General features: G+C 47.3%; 3 protein-coding genes across 3 annotated transcripts in view; 1 reads left to right on the forward strand and 2 right to left on the reverse strand.

Annotated features, from left to right (window-relative positions):
• Positions 1 to 7,850, forward strand: part of CNTN2 (contactin 2) — a 29,253-nt gene extending 21,403 nt beyond the window's left edge. Inside the window, exons 10-23 of the mRNA XM_074563998.1 lie at positions 84 to 213; positions 1,103 to 1,253; positions 1,537 to 1,664; positions 2,036 to 2,211; positions 2,350 to 2,470; positions 2,758 to 2,916; positions 3,059 to 3,208; positions 3,951 to 4,021; positions 4,214 to 4,448; positions 4,891 to 5,006; positions 5,371 to 5,557; positions 5,920 to 6,032; positions 6,116 to 6,284; positions 7,004 to 7,850. Of these exons, the coding sequence (XP_074420099.1) occupies positions 84 to 213; positions 1,103 to 1,253; positions 1,537 to 1,664; positions 2,036 to 2,211; positions 2,350 to 2,470; positions 2,758 to 2,916; positions 3,059 to 3,208; positions 3,951 to 4,021; positions 4,214 to 4,448; positions 4,891 to 5,006; positions 5,371 to 5,557; positions 5,920 to 6,032; positions 6,116 to 6,284; positions 7,004 to 7,113 (2,016 nt within the window). The 3' untranslated portion in view covers positions 7,114 to 7,850. The remainder of the gene's footprint in view (positions 1 to 83; positions 214 to 1,102; positions 1,254 to 1,536; positions 1,665 to 2,035; positions 2,212 to 2,349; positions 2,471 to 2,757; positions 2,917 to 3,058; positions 3,209 to 3,950; positions 4,022 to 4,213; positions 4,449 to 4,890; positions 5,007 to 5,370; positions 5,558 to 5,919; positions 6,033 to 6,115; positions 6,285 to 7,003) is intronic.
• The window catches only part of RBBP5 (RB binding protein 5, histone lysine methyltransferase complex subunit), a 38,234-nt gene that overhangs the window by 3,888 nt on the left and 13,032 nt on the right, over positions 1 to 21,314 (reverse strand). The gene's annotated exons all lie outside the window — the stretch shown is intronic.
• On the reverse strand, positions 20,163 to 21,214 carry TMEM81 (transmembrane protein 81). The gene has a single exon (XM_074564004.1). The coding sequence runs from the start codon at positions 21,078 to 21,080 to the stop codon at positions 20,262 to 20,264; it is 819 nt and encodes a 272-aa protein (XP_074420105.1). The 5' UTR covers positions 21,081 to 21,214; the 3' UTR covers positions 20,163 to 20,261.

Consider the following 21,314-nt stretch of genomic DNA (forward strand, 5'->3'; position numbering starts at 1 on the left):
GTGAACCTCAACCCTGAACACACGAGGCTTGAGTTCCATTTTTGTTCTTCTCATCTAATGGGTTCATCCTCTTGTTTGCACAGAACCGCATCGAAGTGAGCGGTGGAGAGCTGAGATTTTCCAAGCTAGTCCTGGAGGACTCTGGCATGTATCAGTGTGTGGCTGAGAACAAGCATGGCACAGTATATGCAAGTGCTGAATTAACAGTGCAAGGTAATTTCTCATTTCCCAGTGCTCTGGGTTTCAATGGGACACTGAAGCATTTTAGATCTCCTCCTAATATCCCACGCTTGCGATCTCAGAGTAAGATAAGAGCAGACAAAAACTGCTTCACTCACCATTGAAATATAGTTACTGGTTCAACAAGACACTCTACAACCCTTTAAAATTTACATCTTGTGTAAATTCAGCAATGCTGAAAGAGAACAAGGACATCTGTTTAGCTACAGAAAGCGTACCGACCAGACAGCAGCACCACAAGCTCCCTTCCACTACACAGCCTTCCTCTTTTTGGAGGAAAGAGGTGAAAGAAAAGCGTTCAGTACCCATTCAGCCTGCTTTGATGGATGGCGACTGGAGCTGGACTAATGCCAAACTTGCTCCACATTAGCCTAAAAGCTTATCTCTTCCTGGTCAGTAGATGCCAGAGATAAATTAAAGGCCCTAAGTATCAACTGTTCAGCATTAACACGCTGCAATGCACGAGGGCAACAGATAAAACCCAATTCTATCTCCGCAGTTCCAGGAGGAGTTTCAGGCAAGCTGGATGTCTGCATTGGCGACTTTGGTCAGGATGTTGAAGGGAATATCCTCTACATTTTCAAAAGCAGCTGTTCTTGTGTCTCTCAAAGACCTTGCACTTGTTAGGGTCACACCCCATTGCTACGTACGACCCGTATGTCACATAACTCCTGCCTCGGCAGGCGTTAGAAACCAGCCGGCAGCAGGGGAATCACTCCTTCATCTTGCTCACCAGATATTGCCATGCTTCTATTACCGAGTCATCTAACAAGAAATCAATACCTAGTTACATGGCAGTTCAAAAGCTCATATAGCAGGGTTTTCTAATCGTTCCTTAATCCTCTTTTTTTCCCCCTTGTAGCCTTAGCACCAGATTTTAGACTAAACCCAGTGAAGCGACTGATACCTGCAGCCCGAAGTGGGAAGGTCATCATCCCGTGCCAACCAAGAGCAGCACCAAAAGCCACTGTGCTCTGGACCAAAGGGACTGAACTTCTCATCAACAGTAGCAGGTAGCAGCACAGAGTCAGCTTCTACCTAGAAACCATAGCTAAAATCACTTTTTTTTTCTTGCCAGAAGACTGGACTCGATGACCAAAGTGTGCTGCTACATCCCTGAACATAAGCACTTTGTTATTCCTCTAGTTTCTTCTTTAGAAAAGTCCTACATAGTATTTTGCAGTCCTGTCTTTATCACCAATTTCTCTAAAGTCAGCAAGTGCTGGACATTGTACAGATGTACAGAGTGAACAGACATTTTAACTCTCCTCTTGTATGGTTCTTCTTCCTCTCCAGGGTGACTATTACCACAGATGGCACCTTGATCCTCCAGAATATCAGCAAATCCGATGAGGGAAAGTATACCTGCTTTGCTGAGAATTTCATGGGCAAAGCCAACAGTACTGGAATCCTCTCTGTTCGAGGTAGAGATGTTTGCCTTGATTTAGGGTCAATCAAGCAAGAAACACCTAACAATGCCACGATGTGATATTTCTCCTCTCCTTGTACTCCCAAAAATCAATGCAATACTCGGGGAATCTAAGACATTTCAACCTGTGGAGCAGCAGATCTTCTGCCTGACCCACCAAATCATACCTACCAATAACTGGTCCTTAAGACAAGCATTTCCATTTTCCAAGCACTGTAATCCCTCCTCTTCCTCCTGTAAAACTACAGCTGTTAGGGAGGGATGACGACAAGTTGCAAAGTGTTGGTTTGGATGCTCTGCAGCATTAATATGCATCTGGTACGTGGGCATTTGCAGCTAACAGCCCTCCCTGCTCTTTCTTTGCAGATGCCACCAAAATCACATTGGCACCATCTAGTGCTGATATCAACGTAGGTGAAAACCTCACTCTACAATGTCACGCATCCCATGATCCAACTATGGACCTAACCTTCACCTGGTCACTGGATGATTTCCCCATTGACTTTGACAAGTCTGAGGGGCACTACCGGCGAGCCAGCGCGGTGAGTAGAAAGGGCAACTACGTACCGTCAAAAAGGACAGAAAACTAATACCAGCCTCTTTGTTTGCATGTTGAATGCTGGATTGTGATGAGGCGTGTTCAAATGCTCTCCCCACTGTCTTTTCCCTTCCCCATGCAGAAGGAAGCTATTGGAGACCTCAGCATCTTCAATGCCCAGCTGAGGCACTCGGGGCGGTACACGTGTACAGCCCAGACAGTTGTGGACAGTGCTTCGGAGTCAGCCACGCTGACTGTCAGAGGTAATTTCTCTGTCCTAAAGGCCCCTGCTCCTTACAAGCCCGAAGTAATGACATGGCCCTTGCAAGGGATCATCTTGCTCTTTCCTTGCAACCACCTCACCATCCAATATTTGACCTGGATGGGATAAGCTTCTGAGCTTTTCTGGAGGCCAAAATTGGACATGAGGCTTCCTAGCTTCCATAAAAGAAAGGCCTGATTTTAATTTATGACTTGCACAATATAAAGAGCAATAAGCCTCCAAATCTTTCATCTTAGTAACGTGTCCATCTGTCTCCCATCATCCCAGGACCTCCAGGCCCCCCCGGAGGTGTGGTGGTGAGAGACATCAGTGACACCAGCGTCCAGCTGAGCTGGAGCCGTGGCTTTGATAACCACAGCCCTATCGCCAGGTACATCGTCGAGGCGCGGACCCTCCTCTCCAGCAAATGGAAGCAAATGCGTACCAGTAAGTGTCTTGAGGGCAGCGGCGGTGGCACGGCCTGTGCTGGCTGCGGGGCACCAGCTCGCTGACAAGTTCTTGCTCTGTGCTCGTACGCTGGCTGCCACTCGCTCTATTTGTTCTCCTCTCGTGTTATTGGATTATATAGATCCTGTAAATATTGAAGGCAACGCAGAGACAGCCCAGGTGGTGAACCTCATTCCTTGGATGGATTACGAGTTTCGGGTCTTAGCGAGTAACATTCTTGGAGTTGGGGAGCCAAGTTTACCCTCCAGCAAAATCCGTACCAAAGAAGCAGGTACGTGCAGATACGCTCCGAGGCAGCAAGGGGAATCAGCGGTACCTGTCCCTATGTGCTGGCGGGGGAAGGCTGGCTCGCAGCGTGCCTTGGGCCCAAACAATTAGTCATCTCCTTGAGTGCTCCTACAGGTGATGCCATCGCAAAATTTTCTGCCTTTTTCCCCATTTACATGTCAAAGACAAAGCAGCACCGGAGCTGGCAGCTAACTTCACCAGCGTTAGATACATATAAACCATTATAAATCCTAGCTTCAAATCCCGTACCTTCTGGGCAGTAATGACTAGAAAGGGGAAAGAGCCCTGTTATGTCACAGAGCGCAACTCTGCAAAGACAAGGTAGATTTCCGAGCAAATGGCTGTGAATGTTCGTTCTATCTTCTGCTGCGTGAATGTGCAAGCGGAAGGGATGTAAGAACAGCAGGAGAACTGCTCTCGACATACCAAATGCATATTAACTCTTCCCTGATAAAAGCTCTCCTCCATACCTCTCCTTTTGAGCTTGATTCTTGTCCCCTTTGAGAAATGCTGCCTCCAAATCATCTCATCAGGTACTGGCCAGTATTCTAGCCCTGATTTTCACAAATGTCTGAAATACGGCTGAAAACATAGAGACCAGCACTTTCATACGAGCTGTCAAAGCCTTGGCTATGCCCAGTCCGCGCGGTGTCTGTGCTCATCTTCATCACTATTGTTTCCTTAACCCAACCTGTGCTGTCTGCTTTTGTTTGGGGACCCGACAGCACCTACTGTGGCACCATCTGGGCTCAGCGGCGGCGGAGGGGCTCCCAACGAGCTGATCATCAACTGGACAGTAAGTCAGCAGCAGGGCACCAGCCGTGGATGCTGGGAGAGGGCCAAGGGGAGGAGCACGTGCCATTTCTTTCGGGAAATTAATGCTGCCATTACAATTTTGATACGTGGTCGAGCCAAACACTGTGCTTAGTCCAAAGACTTGCTCGTTTGAACTGACCAAGACTCCTCTCTGTTCCCACCCCCTTCACAGCCGACGCTGCGGGACTATCAGAACGGAGATGGCTTTGGCTACATCTTGTCGTTTCGCAAGAAAGGCACCCAGGGGTGGCTGACAGCAAGGGTGCCACACGCGGAATCGCTGCACTACGTCTACCGCAACGAGAGCATTGGTCCCTACACCCCCTTCGAGGTGAAGATCAAAGCATACAACAGAAAAGGAGAGGGACCGGAGAGCCTCACTGCCATCGTGTACTCTGCAGAAGAAGGTAAAGCGGGACTGCGGTGACTCTGAATCCACCGTGCTTCGTCCAACCAACCAACGTGTCCTCAGCCAGCTCCCTGCAGAGCTGTGTCTATCCGGGAGCTCAACGATAGGAGAGGTTTCTTTTACTCAAAGAGCAGCTGACAGTGATTTCAGCATAACATTTATCTTCCACTTCAAATACACAGCTAGATGTTTCCCTAAGCCCAGCCGTGACTGTACAGCCAGAGCTTCAGAGCAGACACAGATCTTCACAGCACACAGCTGTGGCCCTGCTTGTCCTACTAAGTCCCTAAATCCCTTCCCCTTGCTCTGCTCCGTACACATAATACCAGCCGTCTGGCTGCACAGTAACGGTGCTGCAGGAGAGCCCTTCGTTTCAGTACGGCGATTATGCTGCCCAGAGCGAGGAAAAGAACTTTATTCCCTTTTATTGTCTTTTACAGAACCGAAAGTGGCTCCTTTCAGAGTTATGGCCAAGGCCGTTCTGTCCTCAGAAATGGATGTGTCCTGGGAGCCCGTTGAGCAGGGAGACATGACTGGAGTGCTTTTGGGCTACGAGGTACGAGCCTGCAATGGGAAAGAGAGATACTAAAACTGAGATTGGAGAGCCCTGCAAAGAAAAATTCCCCCAGGCTAAGTGAGGTGAAAGGGAGAGCATTTTGTTTCCAAAGATGAAGGGTAATTCATGGACAGCACGAGGCTCTAACGAGGCCAGTACTACTGCTCACAAGAGAGATTAGTAAGAGAGAAGCATCTTTTTTTTTGATGCTTGCCTTTCCACACAGGCTGTGACCTTATTCCTGGGCACATGCTAAATGCATAGGAACAAATACCAAATGGTCTCCCAGTGCTGGTCGTGGATGTGGCTGGTACCTACAGATACCTCTACGCTTACTAAACCCATCATACCCTTTTCTATTTAGATCCGGTACTGGAAGGATGGTGATAAAGAGGAGGCAGCTGACAGAGTGAGAACAGCGGGGCTGGTCACATCGGCTCATGTAACAGGCCTAAACCCCAACACGAAATACCACGTGTCAGTCAGAGCTTACAACCGGGCTGGAACCGGCCCCCCCAGTCCCTCTACCAACGTCACGACAACAAAACCACGTGAGTGAGCCTTGACCACCTCTGTTTAGCACATTGTACTCCCCAGGGATGCTGCATCCTCCAGAGGATCCCTGGTGATCAGCTAACTCATTAGCTTTTACATCTTGGTGCTCTAACACCATTTTAATTAGTCCATAAAACAGTTCCCTGAATTTCCTCAGATCAGCCTTATGTTCTGCGCATCACTTACCCGGGAAGATCTGTGCTCAGAGTAACATTTGCTGGGATACTTCCCTCTAAACCAACCATAGTGGTGCCATCAGCCCTGTTGACAGTTGTACAGTCTCAGGAGATGGTTGTAACGAATACAACCTCATCAGTCCCTGACTTACTGAATCTCTGTCTTGTTTTCTATCTCTTAGCACCGAAGAGGCCACCTAGCAACATCTCGTGGACTCTATCTGGGTCTACGGTCAGCATCAAGTGGGACCCAGTGGTGGCGAAGGCAGACGAGTCTGCAGTTACAGGGTACAAGGTAGAGGCAGCACGTACCTGGCTTTCTAAGTAGCCCGAAGGAAATCACAGGGCACATAAACTCAAACTCGCCTCTTCCAACAGATGCTTTACAGGCAGGATTCCCACTCTGCTCCCACCCTATACCTGGCCAGCAAGAGCCGGATCGACATCCCCATCCCTGAAGACTTCACTCACGCCTTTGTACAGATCCGGGTGACGGGGCCCGGGGGAGATGGAATCCCAGCAGAAGCTCACATCCTCCGAAACAGTGGTACGTACGCTCCTCTGACTAGCCACACTCCACGCACCAACGCTCATTCCCAGAGTGCTTCACAGACTACTGGAAAACGAGCTCAGAGAGAGGAGTTAATCTGCAAGACTACTTGTCTGGCATTCGCTACTACTCTTCTTTGATAAGTAATGACTTAGTCATTTCTCCTTCCCTGCCTGGCCATAGCACAGCATAATAACAATAAATGCTATTATGTTTTAAAATCCCACTCTCCCTTCCAGGAACACGGGGGAACATCCAACCCCAGTGATTTAGGTTGAGACTCTGGTCTTTGGCTCCCTTGCGCTGTTTGCTCAAAGGATCTTCTGACGTGTTCCTCTCCAGCCCTCCACCAGCTGACCTCTCCCCAGACTCCGAGCAACCTTCCAGTCTAGTTTGAACCTACCTTTATTATTTGCAGCTAAAGCCCTCGAGGCCCCACGCAAGCCCAACCCACATTCACTAAGAGTGAAATCCTGACTGTTTGTGGAGCCCTGACCCCAACTCCAGCACGTTCCCTTGATTTGGTGGGTAAGTCCATAGAGCCCACTGCCAAATACGAGCGTTTCTGAGAGATTCATCAGTCACAACCACAGTACGAGCACACAGAACCCCAGAACTAACAGTTCACCAACGCTCCCAACTTTTTCCTCAAGGCATCAGGTTGTGTCTGTGCAACAAGACAGTTAGTTGCTCCTTCCCCGTTCCCTTTCTTTCAGGGACAAGTATGATGGTGGAAGACTCCGTGACGAGACCAGTGCCACACGCTGTCGTTATCACAACTAACTCTCTAGTAATGGTGGCCCTGATCAGCTACCTGGAGCTCTGACGATGGCCAGCGCAGCTGAGGACTCCCGGACACGCTTCCTCCCAAGCCAGCGGGGAACTACGTAATACTTGGCTGCTGCATCTTCAAGTTTGTACCACAGCAGCACCCCAGAGAAAGGATCTGACAACGGTGTTTTAAGGGAGGAAGAAAGAAACAGCTTTTTTTTTGTTTGTTTTGGAAGAATATAAGCTTTCATACAAGACATGGGTCTTTAACCAATTAAAAATTTTTTAAAGAAACAAGAAAAACGAAGAAGAATTCTACACGAATTCTGACAGCCAACCGCCCCACACACTGTATCCAGTAGGTTTTCTGCCTTATGAAGCCATGTACTAAAATAACCAGACTGATAAACTTGACTTTTTTTTTTTTTTTTTTAATATGTACAGTGAATTTTGGGGGGGTAAGGGGAGGATGGGGACTGAGGATTTCACAGCGATCAGCATGTTCCATATCAATCCCCGTCACAGCCATCTCTAACAAATTATGGGACAAGATTTTCCATCCCCCCCCCCCTCCCCCCTGCCATAATATGAGCCAAATTCTGCAGCAACCAGCCCAAGGAGAAAAAGCCACAGGAGAGATTGATCTCTGCCCCATCCTGAAGATCAGTGAACGCAGAGTTTAGATTGTGAAAAGCTTTTTTTACGACACTGGTGTTAACTTGCAACCCCAGCCTATTGTTTGTATCAACTGTTATGCTGTGAGGCACAACATTCAATGTTATCCATATTCCACATGCTTTTGGGGTGTTTCTGTTCTACTGTTTGCTTCTTTCCTTTTTTTTGGGTGGGGGAGGAGAAGGGGTAAGTGAAAGGAGACACTTTTCTAGCATCCGTTAATTTGGGGAGGCAGTTCTGCCTAATGTAGATGTCAACATATCCAATTTCAATAGAGTGAGGGTCTTAAAGAAGGAAGAAAAAGGAATATTACATAATTTAACCAAGAACTCAAGGAAGCCATCACTGGTGCAACTAGGAAAATTTGGACTCAGACAGATTCATCTCCCTACACAAACAGTTCCGTCCAGCCGAAACACCAGTCTCAACCTGGGAGTGCAAGACTGAGATTCAGTCACTAAGTTCAGCCTGGTTTCAGCCCCAAGGCTCATACAGCTGATGTAAGTGGGAGGGCTGATACCCCAAAAGACGTACAGGGATGCTGAGCTGCACCGTTAACTAAAATGGTTGGGAATAGATGTTGCATATTAAAAATCCCTCTGTCTCCCAGTAAAGCAATCAAACAACGAAAGTTAACTAGAAGCCGATTTACATTGCTTGCTGGTTAGATCCCAAGGGCGCTTTTAGGGACCTTTACCAGCCTGTACCTTCCCCCTTCCCCACAGACAACGCTGCTGGCCTGAGCAACCTCAGTTCCACAATTACTTGACAAAGGGCTACACTTGCAGGATTCTGCAATGGCAAGGGACTGACGTACAGTTTCTATGCTAGATACCAATTCCTTGCCCTTGCTAATCATTTTAAAACTCTCACATCCTAGGCCTTAGTGAGCATTTGAGAGATTACATGCATAAATCCCTGGCCTCCCCGAGGAGCTACGCCTGTTGCATATATTCACAGTATCCCTTTACAATTCTTTTAGCGTCTGGAATCAAGAGGGTAAACGCACCGGTAGGTTCACACCGTGGGATGAGGAAGGGCTCCTATGTGTTCAGCAAACAAGAGAATTGTTTTAAGAAACAGGCAAAGAAAAAAAAAAACTTAATGAAACAGTCTAAACATTTTCAGCACAGCTGCAGCAAAAAGAAAGGGTACCTCACTCTTTCCGTTACAAATAACCTGGGATAAGGTGGAAAAAAGAAGACAACAGCTCCCCCTGACACATGGCAGGCAGCAAAGGCAGGGAACCATCACCCCCAGAGCCCGTCCTGAGCTTCCTCGGGGTCCCCCTGCAGCTCTCCGTGAATTACCCCTCGGTCCCTCGAGCAGGCTGAAACACTTCTTTCAGAAGGAGAACATTTAAATATAAATTATATTTTTGTATGATTTATGTTCTTGGAGATTTTAAGATATTTTCATTGGTGTTTGGAAGCTTTGTTTGGCAAAATATTTTATGTTGTTAATTCCGCATTTTTGTTATCACCTCCGTATTGCTGGGATTTCAACCTTTCTCCCACAAAAGACGGGATGAAAGGAAAATTAGGAATTCAGTGTTAGCTCAAAAGCAAAGCAAATTAGGGCTTGGGCAACAGTCACCCGATCAATATGCAGAACTAGCGGTAGCCATGACGACAAAATTTAGGAGGCATAAACTAAGTGGACCTACGGAGCTTCAGAGGACTGCTGGATGATGTCCACTGCCCCTGCAGAAGCGTGGGCCTGATTCGGGAGAGGAGCAAACAAAAGCAGCAAGGTTAGGTGACGTGCCCAGAGCCTTCACTGAACGGAGACGCAGGTGCTGGAGGCACCCCAGGTCCTGCGGAGTAGCCAGCATTCTGCAGGGGGGACCAGAACAGAAATCCCTCGCACTGAAGGCATCTGCTGCGCTCCTCGGGAGGAATCACTGAGCGGGAGGGAGCCGCTTCAGCGCACGGCTCGGCCACAGTCATGAGGTTCATACTGGTTTCAGGCACAGACTCTGCACGAGGCCAACTGTGTTCGCCCCATTGTGCAACAAAAACCCATCCAGGGCAGCCAAAAAGCCAACTCCACCAAGGGGCTGCTCTGCCTGCATGCCCATGGACACAGCCAATTCCCTTCAAGAGGGACACTAGACACCTCCAGGGCTGAAGAACATGCTTGGATGGACCACATGGTGGATGAACTCGCCCGAACAAGCAAAGCGAAGCAAGGTCTTCCCGCCAGCGTCAAGGTTCGGCATCAGCCTAGGTCTGACCACGCCGGCTGTGCAACGTCTCTGGCAGAAACTTGGTCTCAACAGATGCTTCCAAACATGTCTGGTAATGCTGGTGGCTCTGTCTGTTTTATTGAACTTTACAGTGTTGGAAAGCAAGACGCTTTATAGCATGGTGAAAATAGTATCTAAAGTGGGTTTTAAATAGCAGCCACCTGCAACGTTTCCCTGGGAAGGTTAATACATTTTCCATACATTTCTCTGTTAAACTAGATCACGGGCACATTTTATATAAGGAGTGAAAAACTACATGAGTCGGATTTCAAATGTTCCAGTTTGTACTGCTCTGCATTGCAAATGGACTGAATATATTCCAATTTGTAAAACTGATGGGACGGTATTTTCTAAAGCCTTCAAATGACAAGTAGATCCTCTTGAAACTTAAATGCCTTCAATCTGAATTCAAGCTATGCCTCTTTTTTGAGAAACTAAATTATCAGTACATAGAGTTTCATCAGCATGCATTTTAAACGAAAACACTGCTGAGCTTTTGCAACATTTTAAGGACGACACATCAAAGCAAAGAGCTATGACCTAGTGATAACCGCAACGGCCTTACAATCACTTGCTGTAATCCCAGTTCTGACACTGACTCCCATCTATGGCTCCAAGCAATTATTTCACCACTCACTGCCTGTTTCCTTTCCTGAAAAGCGAGGCACGAGGGGCTCAGTGTGTATGTGCAAGTTTTTTTGCCGTTTGAAAGCCTCTGTGTGTTCACGCTGCTGTCAGAGGGGTGGCTGCAGCTCACGCGGGGTATCACACCTGACTCACACCACCTCGCTCGGGCACCAGGAGCAGCGTACCTGCGCCAGCACGGGCGTCAGCGAGGCTGATCGGTCACTGTCCCGGTGTCCTTGGTGGCAAACCTGTCCTTGTATCTAGTGCTGTCTCTGCTGTCTAGTCCTTATCTAACTTGGCCAGCCACAGCTCAGCCGACAGCAATGTTTCCTGAGCATTAGCATAAACTATGAAAAACGCACACGGTAAACAGGCAGTCTCTCCCCCACAGATTTTTTTTTGAAATGTGGGGGAATTTGTTGATACTCCAAAGCTGCAGAACAGAAAAGATAGTGGCACGTTATGAAATACTACAGGTAAAGCACAGGGAAACACCCTGGGTGAAGGACAGGGGACACTAGGAAGATTTTCCGCTTGCAGCACTGGTAGATGAGAAAGGCCAAGTTCAGCCCCAGAGGGTTACCGGCTAAACCCCACTCCAGACAAAACAGCTCCGTTTTTGCGTGTAGACACAAGCCACGGTAACACAAAGACTGCCTTGTCTCCAGCAGTCCCTTCTGCCTTTTTATTTATCAGGGGCTTAGGTGACCCACAGAAAAGGAATTGCACATGCAAAAGCAGCATTTCTACCTACTTAAAATTCACCGAGGCTATGAAAAAATACATGTAAAACCTCACCAAAGCCACCAACGTGAGAATAAGGTGTGGAAGAAACCTTCCGTGAAACCACTTAGAGCTTCCTAAAATGCAGCCCAGGGGCTAAAAGGAAAGGTGTTCAGAGCTGGGGGAGAAAACTTACATTTCAACATCCTAACAGAGTTTACTGGCTTTTTACACTATTGCATTAAGTTGCAAATCAATTTCCTGTCTCATTAAGAATCCCCTACATTTAATCGCTCTGAGCTTTTGCTTTAGAGATTAACTTACAGGGATGAGTTAAGTGCCATGGTTTCTGTTCTCAGCACTGTAATGGCTCACTAAGGAAAGTCATCTAATTTCACAGGCTCCATCTGACTTGTCAGTAGCGAAAACCACCCCGACAAGGGCGCTGCAAGGAGTATGCAAAAAGGGTGAAATGTTTTGCGACTCCCAAACGAGAGGGGTTTTACAGTCTGATTTATTCACATTTAACATAAGGTAATCTTCTACCTGATACTACTGAATTTACAGACCGAAGATTGCTCTTCTGGTTTCAGGTTGTCCGGGATAAATTCAGCACTCGGCTATATGAGTTTGAAGGAGGAACAGCTCGCATTTGCAGCAGGACAGGTGAAGTGGTGTGCCCTGAATGGGAGACGCTCATATCTTTGCCCAAGAAATGAGTTGGATAACGCAGGCATCACATCCAGCTAACGCCTGGGGCGTCTAAATCCCATCTGCTCTACACCTGCAAAGCTATCTATCCCCCATCCACAGAAACCCTCTGCTGTGAATATTTTAATCCAGCTTCACTGCACACAAACAGGGCAGTTTTCTTCTCAGTAACTTTGTTGTACGCTATTTTTTTAAGAAAACCAAATGGGAAACATTGTAAGCATACTGTACTTATTGTAATTATGGTTATTTATTGGCTACAGTAGCACGCAGTTCATAAATAAAGATCTTCAGAGACTTTAGACAACTACTAGAGCCTGGAGTACTTCTGTACAGCCTGAAATGCAATTAGTACCTTGCCTGCTCAGGAGTCCCCTGGCCCAGATCTATATTTTTCCTGACTGCCGATTGCATGTACTAATACAAACGAGGAGCCCAGCGAGACCCCAACCGCACGGGGCTGGACCCCTCAGCAAAAGTTAAGTCAATTAAGATATAGTAAACACAAATTCTATCCCATGACAGTGATAACTAACCAAGAGAGGAGAGACTGTCCATGCAGCAAGGAATTGCAGGTGTTGAGGGTCTGGTTAGAGACGTTAACATAACACGCTCTCTCTGGCTGGTATTCCAATGGCTAGGAAGTAATGCTAGAAAAATCAAAAATTTCCTGCACCTTATTAGCAGAAAGGGTAATTGATTGTTGGAAGAGCTCACCAAAAAGCTTCATCATCAATCACAACCTTTAAACTAAGGCTGGAAGTCTTCCAGGGAAGATATCCACTAGATCAGCCACGAGCTAGCAGGCTCGAGAAGGTTCACTTCTAGAAAATAATTTCCTTCATTGCAGGAACCACCACATGAATTCACTTCATCTGTGTTATGTCAGATTAATTCATCACAGTCATTCCTTCTTAAAAAAAAAAAATAAAAAAAAAATCTACTGGCTTCCTTTTACCTTTGGGAAGGATGTCAAGAGATCAGCTAGAGCAACTGCACGTGGTGCAGGCCTGAGTGGAGACTGCACTGGAGTTCAGCTGAAGCTGTGCTGGGGGGTGAATAGACAAGAAATTGGGCTCAGCAGTACCAGGTCGTGGGGAGTCTCATCCCAAACCCTTTCCCTCAGCCCACCCTGGATGCATTTGCTTTCCTGCAGCCCCTAAAAGAAATACCATGTTTGACCATGGGGCGCAGAGGGGGGCTCAGGCTCTGGCTGCAGCAAGATGTGAGCTCCTAAGGACAGAGGGATGGACGGAGCCACTCCTTCTCTTCCCAGAAGCTACAGCCACCCACAGCTTGTGAGGACGATGCATTTGATTGCCAGATAACACTGCCCAGCTCCGGGTGCTCAAAAAGGCTGGGCTCAGCTGTGCTCAGACCCCGAGCAGGCTCCTGCCCCTCTGGCCCCTGCTCTGCAGGGCTGCAGGGGAGGCTGCTCATCACTGGGGCCGTAATTAGCTCAGGGATTTATGCTGCAAAGGGGCTTTGTAAAGGTGAGGGTAGCATCATTAAAGAAACCAGCAGGGAGCGGCCAAGACCGAGATGAATCCCTCCCCAGTTCACCCCCCTGCAAGGGCACTCCTGCTTTCTCAGGAGCCATCATTAAATGCCACTGCACATGATATAAATCAAGGAGACAAATGTGTCGTCACTGACTCACAGACGGGTCCTAACAGAAAGGCAAGCCCAGTCCTGCAGAGAGAGCACGCTGGCGAGCCGTGCCCCAGGGATGCTGGATGAAGGATGCTGCGAGGCATCACTTGCGCCCATCAGTCCCAGAGAGCCGGCACCAGCTGACCACGGTAACCTCAGGAGAGCTCAGCTGCACTTAAGAACTAAAACCAGTTTATCGAGGAGCATCAGTGTGTTTCCAGCAAAGGCTCCTACACAGATTTCAGGCATTAAGTAGCCACTATGAGTACAGCCCTTGCTGCAATATTTTGGCAGGCCTGGTCCCAACAGAGGTATTTTTCTACATGTAAACACCAAAGGGAAAGAGTTACTAACTTTCTATGAAACTTAAAGCATTTCAGAATAAGGTTCAAATTCTTATGAGTTGTTTAGGGTTTTTCCTGGAGGGGGCGTTTGTTTTACTGGTCCTTTGTTTACAGTTACAGAAAAAGACAATTCAAGCAAATCCCTTAAAAATGGTATCAAAACAAAACACTTCAAGAATTCAAAGGAATTGACCCCAGAGCTAATGATTTGCGTCCCACCTGAGAAAGCATTCTCCTCATTATTTCCCCATAGGTGTTTTAAAGGATTTCTTCTGTCTAGGTCTTACATTCCGGGGTCTCACATTTGCTGCCTACACAGCCCCATACGCCGCTCGCCGAGTCCCCAGCCTGGACGCTCACAGAGAGGTTTCCTTAATCGCTTTCTATACATCACTTTACTTGCAAATACCAAAACGGCGAGCAGAGGACTCACACCGATCCAGCTCGCCTATCACAAAACAGTCATAAAGCAACAAATAACAATCATCAGAACTAAGTATACAAAAAAAAACCTTACTGTGGTCTACATCTGACTCAGCATACGCTGATTTAGAGTTAACTAAAACACTCCTGCTTAGGATTAGTGCTGCATTAGTGAATTTGCTTTTCTACACTCAGCCTAAGATGACACATGAATTAAACCCACAGTATTCAGCCTGTTTTAGCAAAACACGCTGCTTGTACATGAGTTCCACAGGTCTACGGCAGCGTCACCAGAGACAGGCAACAAATGAACGTATTTGTGCGGTATTCTGTGGCAAAAGTCACTACCAAAAAGTTGCAGTTTCCTGGAAAAAACGCAGAGAACACAGACAAAACATCGATAGCTACTCAATGTATATGTGCTGCGAGAAGGACAGCAAAAGGAAAGGGGAGAGTGAAATCTGAATTTCCCCGGTTTTCAAAAGCATCATTCCATGCACTTGGAAGGAAAGTGTTCAGTGGCAAAAGGGGTTCCCAGAACAGCGCAAAGGAGATCCAACGCTGTCCTTGGGAAGGGGGGTGCACGACGCAGCCAGTAGTTATACATTCACACGCGTTTCTTAGCCATAAGCAAAGCATTTCACTCTTTACCTCCTAAAAACCAATACGGGAGGGACGCAAATGTCTGTCCCACAATCAGCCTCCAAAGCAGACCAAGCACTACCGACGGGGACTGCATTCACGAGCCCGGCTGCTGCTTCACAGAACCAGATTCACTGCTATTTTGTAAAATGCCCTGAAATACCTGACTGGGAAAGACATTTTACAAAACCAAAGGTCACTAAAGAAAGTTACCGCATTTCCAGTTACTTCCTTTACACTGTGTGAGGCTTAGGGAATGTCTGCAGTAAATGAGATGCTAAAAAAATGAGACAAAAGGAGAGGAAAGCAGCACAGGAGAAGCAGAAGCAAGTGGGAAAGGGTGGGCACTGTTCAATATATCCCAGCAGATCGGTGAACTGCTGCGGGCAACTGCAGGAACAAGTGAAAGAATTAACACAGATCAGCGTGCAGAGGACGGTAGAGTCAGACAGCCCCGTCTCCGTCTCCGTGCAAAGGCAGCATATGGGGTTTGTTTTCCTCTTTGCTGCCATTCAAGTTCCAGCAGTTAAGGCAATCCAGTTATTCAATTTAGATAAGCTTCAGTAGCTAACAGCAATTTAAACAGCTGCCTATGCCTCACCATTCTGTTATTACCTCCTTCGTTCCAAGTGCTAATGCCATTAGCAAATTGACTTCCTCCCTCACACAATCTGTCTGGCTTTAGTACGTACAATACTAATTGCTTCCTAATACTTAGGACCATCAGCAGAAGTTTGTACCACAAAACCCCTCCAGCTGGGAACTGGCAGCACGTGCAGGGTTTGCATTCAGACCCTGCCCTCCTCTCGTCCAGGCGAGGCAGACAAACTGGCCAAGTCAACGGTAAAAGAAGTTTCAGCACCATATTACCAATTCAGTGCAGAAAGAGATCCTTTTTTCTGCAACTGAGCAGTTACGTTGGGAAGAACAGGGAGAGTGACTGCGAAAACAGGCAGATTACAGTGAGAGACACAAAGAAACGCAGGGATGGGGAGAGCATGCTGGTTGGAAGGGTCCTTGCTTCAGCTGCTTTCACTGACCTCCCTGTACCTCCAACCTCCCCTATTCCCCTTTTGTGACCTTTCTTTCCCTCAGCTCAGGCTGCTCTCCCTTCCTTCCCCCCGTCCCCCATCAGACCTGCTAATGTCCACAGCAGCCAACCTACTTTAGATTGCTGTAAAGCTCAAAAGCGTACAAGGAAAGTGCTGTTTCAAACAGCAACTACACTCAAAAGCGTACAAGGGAAGTGTCATTTCAAACAGCAGCTACGCCAGTCCCATCCTTTCTGATAGCTGGAGTCACACTGTCCATCACAGCCCTCCATCTTAAAATAAGCACTTTAAAAAAAATACATTAATCTTTCCTGCTCCAGGCATCTGGCTCCCCTCTCGGGGAAAAGAAAAAAAAAAAACAACAAACCAAACAAAACAAAAAACCACAAAGGCAGGACACAATAAAAAGATGAAGGACCCTTTTGGCTCCCACTTTGACCTCCTCAGCTAAGCAGTGAGAAAATGGATTGTCCTGGACCTTTCATGTAATCTTTCTGCATTTCTAAAACACAGCTGCCCACAGGATGCAAGCCCTGCATTTACATTACAAAGTGCAGAGAGGGTCTTCCAGATGGGACAGTTTCTCTTTGTTATTTTAACCATTAGCTCCCAACCCAAGCATATGTCTGGGCCCGCTATCCAGAGGCTGAGGGAAGAGGAGAATTTCCTGGGGGTGAGAAGAGTTTTGTGGGACGGCAATCTAGGGCTCGCTTAATGCAGAGCTCGCTCACTGTGGTGCTAAATCTGGGCAAAAGGCTGAGTTAACATGTTTCACCTCCCACAGATGAGGCTCACTATGCTTTCACTCAAGTTGATTAGAAATGGGTTTTAAGATACGAGAGTTAACCTAAAGCAGGTATCAACAGGGCAGCTTAATAGTAAACCAATCTAGAACATGGAGTTTACTGTAACCTTTTTTTCAAATTTATCTTACAAGCACACTTGAGACAAAACGATATGATTTCGTCTCCCATCTCTGCAGCAGAACGACAAAGCGATTAAGAGCTCTACCTACACGAATCTCTCTCCCCAATTTGAGGGGACACTGCTGAGCCTCTGAGCAGTTAATGCCTCCATACCTTCCAAAAATCTTTCAGTCACCTCCGCCTGACATCACCAGGTTTGCTAAACCAGATTTAATGTTCCCTGCTCTCATATTTCTCTTTCAGGCGTTAGTGCTCGTTCATCAAGATGAGCTGAGTTTCAGCAGCTGTTACTCCATCCCTGCAGCTCTCTCCAGTGTCTCTGGGAGCTTGGTTAGGCCACGGCTCAGGGTGTTTACAGCAGTAGCAGGGAGGGCTTAAGGCAAGAGAGAAATCCTGCTGTTGCATATGGCTGGAGGACGCTTAGAGAGACGACTCATGCTCAGCCAGGGAGGAGAGCCCCAAAGATATCGAACAGCTTGCGGGTGTTTGTTTTTAGCCGGAAAGCAAAAGCAGCAAAGGCGAAGAAGAAAAGCAGTCATTTCTCCATCCCAAGTGGGACAGTGGCCTGGGCTTTAGTGACACCAACGCTCAGCCAGGTGAGAATTCAGGGCCTGGTGTGGGAGCAGAACCAGCCCCCAGCCAGGAAGGTCCCAGCACAGGTCTCTGTACCAGTACAGCTGCATGGAGCGCACTACTTACGGATGACTCCCCCACCTACAGTGAGTTAAACAATTCCAGCTTCTGTGGTGTAAGCATTGGGGAGCGCAGACTTCAAGAACTCCTGGAGAGCACATGGAGCCATTACAGACCAATTTCCCAGGAACAAGAAATGCCTCGCGGGTCAGGAGGCCAGGAGGGGGGCTGTGAGCAATGCAAACAGGCCCAGGGGCTCCCTAAGTGTCCTTGGGTTGGTGAAAACAGCACCCCAGGAGAGAAAGGGCTGCAGCAGAGGGGTGAGCTCTGCCTGCAGAGTGCAGCAAGCGGGGACAGATATAAAGCCAGTGAGAACAAACCATCCGCACCACGCATCGCTGCCAGCTCAGAACAGCTTATGATTCCTCACCACGCACGTCATTACAGGAGCTCCACGAGCACGCTGCAGGAAAAGGCTGCTGCAAAGTGTCCAAGCGACCCGGCTCGAGTGTCAGCAAAACCTGGGAGCCCAGAGGGCAGTGCAAGGGATAACGGGAACAGACGGAGGCTGGCATTTGAAGGAACAAGTGGTCCTTGAAGAAGCGACACAAGAACTGGCTGCTAAAGGACAGGGCTTGAGAATTGCAGAACAAAGCAGACCGACCACAGATGAGGATGCCCTCTGTGAGCTAAAGACTGGGAAATACTGGAATAAGGCTCAGAGAAAGTAGCACATGCTCCTAGCCAAGGAACGGAAACAGAGAAAAGCACTGCAGAGTCAGAGGGAACAGCCAAGCAAAGACAAAGCCAGCACTGAGCACAGGAGAAACTTCAACATTGTGGAGCTGAGTCAGGGGGAACTGATTAAGAACAGAAGCAAGAAGACCTTGGACAACTGGAACATCATCCAGGATCTTCTGACCCACAGGACCAGGTCGCCAGATGGAGGAAGGACACACAGTCCCTTGCTGTCTGTCACAGCTGTGTATCAGACCCTCCTGTCCCTTCCCAGAGGGTCGCCCCAGGGACCAGGAAGGGCCAGTGCATCTTCCCAATGGCACCGTCTGTCGCTGCAGAACGGTTCCCCCGCAACATTTCCAAACGACCGCAGGTTATTGTGCCCATTAAAGTCTCCCCGCAGAAACAGGGAACTCAGTAGAACTACAAACTGGGAACTGAAGCCTGATGCCGGACTTGCTTCTCCACTCAAATGCAGCTACACAACCCCAGGGTCCACGGATCATTGTACTCATACACTTATTACCAACTTCACTGTGCATGAAGATTTGGATCGCTACGTTTCAGTCTGATTTTTTTATATAGGGTTCTCTGCAAATAAGGTATTTACATCTATAACCATCTCTTTCTGTATTAAAGCTTCTTTGTTGTTGTTCCGGTAAAAAGAAAAAAATAATAGTATGCTTCAAACTTTAATATTAGAGAGTTGTATCATTATTTTCCCCAGAACTGAGTGTTCTATGCATTCCTGTACTTTAGTTCACAGAAAAAAAAAAAAAAAAAAAGGGAAACAGACTTGGTAAATATAGTTGTTTACTGTAAAATAAGAGTCAGAAAGCAGAAAGAGAAGGCACTTAATAGGTCCCTATGTGGATTCTGCTACCAAAGGGGCAACGATACTCCCTACTGAGTTGCTACATGTTTTATACTTATTAATCTCCAGGAAAAATGAAAGATCCACATGCCCACTGAACTCTTCCGTTCCTCCCCCTTTAAAGATTTTAGGAATGAGCTCAGCTCCGAGTCATGATTAAAAACAGCCAGTTATGTTCCTAAGCAGCAGCGCTCAAACGGAAGATTTGCTTGTGCTACCGAACGCTCCCTGCTTTGCTATTCCCCACTACAAAGGAAACACAGCAAGCTCCAAGCTGTCGCTTGAAGATACTTACAGTTTTCTGGGCTCTAGCAGAGGGAGATAAATCACTCTAGAGGCAGCAGGCAGTGGTGGTCCACCTCTCGTCCCCACTCTGCCCCACAGCTGCTGAGACCAAACCACTTGGAGCTGATGGAAAGGACATCAGAGAGCCAGGAAACCTGGTTTGTGAGCCCACATCCAGAGTGTCCTTACTTCTCTGCACCTCTTGCTGGAGAAACACCACCTACCAAATACTGATCTGTGTCAGCTCACATCACCACAGAGTTCTGGGCAAAGCAGAAGAAATTTGAGGAAATAAGACAGGCATCAGGATCGTAACTTATTAGCTAAATAAAAAAATCCAAACACCTACAGCAAGGTAGTTAGCAGCAAGCAGTGGGCAGTTTCTCTGGTTCAATGTCCTCTAATTCCTATCTGGACCATTCCAGACCATCCTTTCACACACTGTGGAGGCAAAGTGCCCCATCTGGAGCTACTGTCTGCACTGCTCCATTGAGACTCAAACTCTGGTGCTACTGTCCTACACTAACTTATCAGACTCCAAAGCTCAAGAAAATATTTGGTAATAAACTGTGTCAGAAAAAAAAATTTACAAACATCGCCATGAAATACTGCATCAATACTAATGAAGAGACAGAGACAAGCAATTGCATTAAATCGCAGTTCGTTTCTTCGCAGCTCTCCTTCCCACAATCTTCTGCAAGAAGTAGAGAGCCATGCTCACCAAGAGACCCCCTAGCACTCCGCTTACAACTCCTATCAAACATTCATAAAACAATTGTCCTCGCCAAAAGTACTGCTGCTCTTGCACTTCTTCATCGGTGCTATTTTCTGTGTTTCCTGCCTCTTCATTTGCTGCTAACTTCTGTTCCCAGGTCAAGAATTTTTGAAAGTTCAGATCCATTAAGTTCTTTTGCATCACTCTGACCCCAAAGTAGACCCTCTTGATGACTTTTAACGTCTTCATCATCTGCACATCACATCGGTAGGTCCCTGCATCAGACTCCCTGGTAGGGGAAAATTTGACGACAGAATCCGGGTTATTGAAAGGTTTGAACAGTACATCGTTTGTGGTGATAAGGCCTTGGGCAAGCCTCCACGTATAGCTATAGGCTCGGCTACCAGAGCTGCCTGCATCGGAGGTCAGGCAGCTCAACTGGAAGGGTTTGCCCACAGGGACGGTGAAGTGGAGTAAGCCACAAACCCAGTTGGTCAGGCAGTTGGACCTGCGCAAGGTACAATTCCTCCTCTCTCCAGTGGGAGTGATCTCGCACATCTCCTCCAGCTTGAAGCCCGGCCCACACGTGACACTGCAGGATGTGGCGTTGACCGCAATTTTCACTACAGCTGACTTCAGCTCTGCTGGGATGGTCACTTTTTCAAAGGAAACTACCAACGGCAGACAGAAAGCACAAGATAATATCCCAAAGATGTGGTTGTTTCTCAAGGTCTTCATACCAGGGTTATCCATCAGACATGTTTCTTTCCAAAGCCATGCAAATTCAGTAGTCAAAAAACCATAAAATCATTCTTTGTAAACTTTCAAACTAAGTGTTTCTGAAATCCAACCAACACCATTTTCAAGACCTAATATTTCCATTAGGAAAAATCCTCCGACAAGACAGGCTTGAAGTACAACACTGCTAAAAAAGATGCAACACGTTACTATATTGGTCAGGATATGAATCATGAATTCCAGTTCTTG

This window comes from Larus michahellis, chromosome 21, assembly GCF_964199755.1.
Source record: "Larus michahellis chromosome 21, bLarMic1.1, whole genome shotgun sequence".
NCBI classification, from domain to species: domain Eukaryota; kingdom Metazoa; phylum Chordata; class Aves; order Charadriiformes; family Laridae; genus Larus; species Larus michahellis.